The 3,237-nt window shown below is 39.4% G+C and overlaps 1 protein-coding gene across 1 annotated transcript in view; it reads right to left on the bottom strand.

Annotated features, from left to right (window-relative positions):
- The window catches only part of SARC_09465 (CAMK/CAMKL/AMPK protein kinase), a gene marked incomplete at its 5' end in the record, with an annotated part of 9,527 nt that overhangs the window by 2,234 nt on the left and 4,056 nt on the right, over window positions 1-3,237 (bottom strand). The window contains 4 exons of the mRNA XM_014296514.1: window positions 98-245; window positions 1,198-1,294; window positions 1,545-1,651; window positions 2,600-2,731. Of these exons, the coding sequence (XP_014151989.1) occupies window positions 98-245; window positions 1,198-1,294; window positions 1,545-1,651; window positions 2,600-2,731 (484 nt within the window). The remainder of the gene's footprint in view (window positions 1-97; window positions 246-1,197; window positions 1,295-1,544; window positions 1,652-2,599; window positions 2,732-3,237) is intronic.

Here is a 3,237-nt window from a genome sequence, read left to right as displayed (position 1 = left end):
TAATATATACATATACATATATACATATATATATATATATATATATATATATATATGTATACTTATATATATCTCAAGCGAATATAATGTGACCTACCAAATAATATGTTGCCTTGGGAGCGGACGCATATCTGGCTATTGGCGTTTTTGCGCACCATTGTGCTGATGCCAGTGACTTTGTCCTGAGCATATGGCTCCCATTCACTAGCGTCATCCACATGTGAGATGAACTGCGTGATGGTCTCCTGAGAATGTGCAGTGACGATTGAGTGAGTATGCGTTGAAGGTGTGTGATGCTATAGCGTGCAGTGATACGTATATATCTTGTTGGGGCTGGGTGGTATATTAAAAGTCCCATGACTAATTGTTCATACAGGTCTTATGACTAATTGTTTATACAAGTCACATGACCAATTGTTTATTCAAGTCATATAACTAATTGTTCATACAAGTCCTATGACTAATTGTTCATACAAGTCTTAGGACTAATTGTTCATACAAGTCTTAGGACTAATTGTTTATACAAGTCATAGGACCAATTGTTCATACGTCATATGACCAATTATTCATACAAGTCATATGACCAATTGTTTATACGAGTCTTATAACTAATTGTTTATACAAGTCTTATGGCTAATTGTTTATACAAGTCTCATGACTAAATGTTTATACAAGTCTTATGACTAATTGTCCTCGAGACTACTGATACACCAAGCGAGTTTTTAAGTCATCTACGGCATGTCTCTGCTTTGTATACATCTTTTCAGGCGCGTACATTGTATACGAACACGTGGTTTTTAGGGTTTCATTAAACCCTAAACCCTAAAAAAGCGTGTGTCACTCCGGTTAAAGAAAACCAAAACCCTACTTTGCTGGTGCCATGCGTCTGAGTGTGAGTGTGGGTGTGCGATGGGCACGCGTATGTGATGTTATTGTAACATACGGCACACTCTAACTTCTGGCCTGGACGGATACGAACGCACATGAACATAAGTGGCACAACAACAATACAGGCAAGTACACCAGATACCACACGTACAATTAATAGTCACTCAAGAGTGTATATATATATAAACCAACTGACACTAACTTAGGCGTACATATACACATAGGCACACATATCAAACCATAAAACCCTAAACGCACATAAGCACCAGATAACCATGGCAACCACAGCGAATCGTACCGATCACTTACATCTGAGAAGTCCATGAACTTCTGGCGCTGCTCGTCGCTGCTGCAGACATTGGCCTTAATCTTTGCGTCAAAGGTCGACTTCTCTGGGGCAAAGTAGCTGTGCACACGCAGTGACAGCGAATGAGCACACATACCAAAGGTGTCAATGTGTCATACGGAATGACACGCCATGCGACACTAAGAATGTTTCCGAAAAGTGTCATGGGAGTGTCAGTGGTAGGTACTGTCAATGGGTATTTACGACGTTGATTTGATATATAGGGTTTTAAATCAGACATAGATATATATATATATATATATATATATATGATATTAACAACAAACATGAAGCATATATTCACACGCACCTGTTGGTAATAAACTTGCTGAGCTGAGTCCTTCTGTAAGGTGTTGGCTGCAGTAGTCCTCGCACCAGCATCTCTACTTCTTCACTCACTTTTTCCGGTAGTTCTAACTGCTAACAGTCAGTTAACGTGTACGAATGCAGAAGTGTATGTATTTTAACGTGTATGAATGTAAAAATTATATGTATGTCAACATGTATGGATGCAGAAGTGGATGTATCTTAAGTGTCCCATGGACCCAAGAGCGAGTACATGTGTGTACATGTACACATGCATAGGTGCAGCACAAGTGTAGGAACAAGTGTAGGAACAAGTGTAGGAACAAGTGTAGGTATAAGTGTAGGTACAAATGTAGGTACAAGTGTAGGTACAAGTGTAGGTATGTGACTGGTCAGTGATGTAGACGACGGAACAAAAGTGAAAAGTCATGTCATCAGTAAACTTACCTACTACCGCCAGGGCGATACACATAGTAAGAAGTGTGTGGAATAAAAACCTTAAACCCTAAACCCTAAATCACCAAAGTGCTTTTAGAGATTGTGGTGGAGTGGTGGCGGCTAGCGAGGTGAAGGACAGGAATGACGTAAACAGAGGCATCTGCTATATATAGCTCACACATCACACACTTGTAGCTGTATTCGTATACGTATACGGCATGACTGTATACACAAACATCATAGGCATATAACTAAATACGTACACATCATACCCGTATACACATACATCATAGACATATCTAAATGCATACACATCTTAACTATATACTCATACACCATAGACTTATATCTAAATGTATATACATCGAAACTACATACTCATACACCATAGACATATATCTAAATGCGTATACATCTTAACTATACAACATCGTAGACGTGTAGATACATACATATACCCCATATCTATTCACACACAGGAGACCACACCGAAACAGCCTTCCAGCATGGTCAATCACACTGCTGCCACATACTACAGGCACACTCGCGCATTCTATTTGTGTAACGTTTAAGGTTCCAGGGTTTAAAGTTAAACTCTGAAACCTGTCCTTCAGCACATACATCAGAGTCTCTGATTCGGTCCAAAAACTCGAAGATGTCCTCGCCCTCGTTCTTAAAGGGCAGTGCTCCAAACAGCATGTAGTAGTACGTCACTCCCAACGACCACACATCCACAGGCTGCCCCCTATACGACTGAGATGACACACAACAGGTGTAGTGTGGGTGCAGGGGAGATGTTTGAGGTACAGTTAGTTGTGTATGAAGCACTACATAGCATTGGGGATAGGTGTGGAAGTACCGAACAGATGTGGTGTGAGCTAGGCAGCCCAGACGAAAAGACTCGGAGAAGGATGCAGAAGGTGAAGTGTATGGTTAGAAGTGAGGGATAGCACAACTAAACGAACACACAGACACCACACAAGAACCAGCAACACCATATGCACCTGCAAAGAAGGACAATACAATACACTGAGATGGACTATGTAATCTAATGGGCAGCATAGAAGGAACGCGATATGGTGATGCATACAAGTCCGACGCTATCCATATATATATATATATATATATATATATATATATAATAAACACACACACACACACATATATATATATATATATATAATAATAACACACACATATATATATATATATATATATATATATATATATATATATATATAACTAACAACACACACACA

The sequence above is a fragment of the Sphaeroforma arctica genome (assembly GCF_001186125.1).
Source record: "Sphaeroforma arctica JP610 unplaced genomic scaffold supercont1.964, whole genome shotgun sequence".
NCBI classification, from domain to species: Eukaryota; class Ichthyosporea; order Ichthyophonida; genus Sphaeroforma; species Sphaeroforma arctica.
The sequence above is the reverse complement of the archived record's forward strand: the minus strand, read 5'-3'. Positions and strand labels throughout refer to the sequence as shown.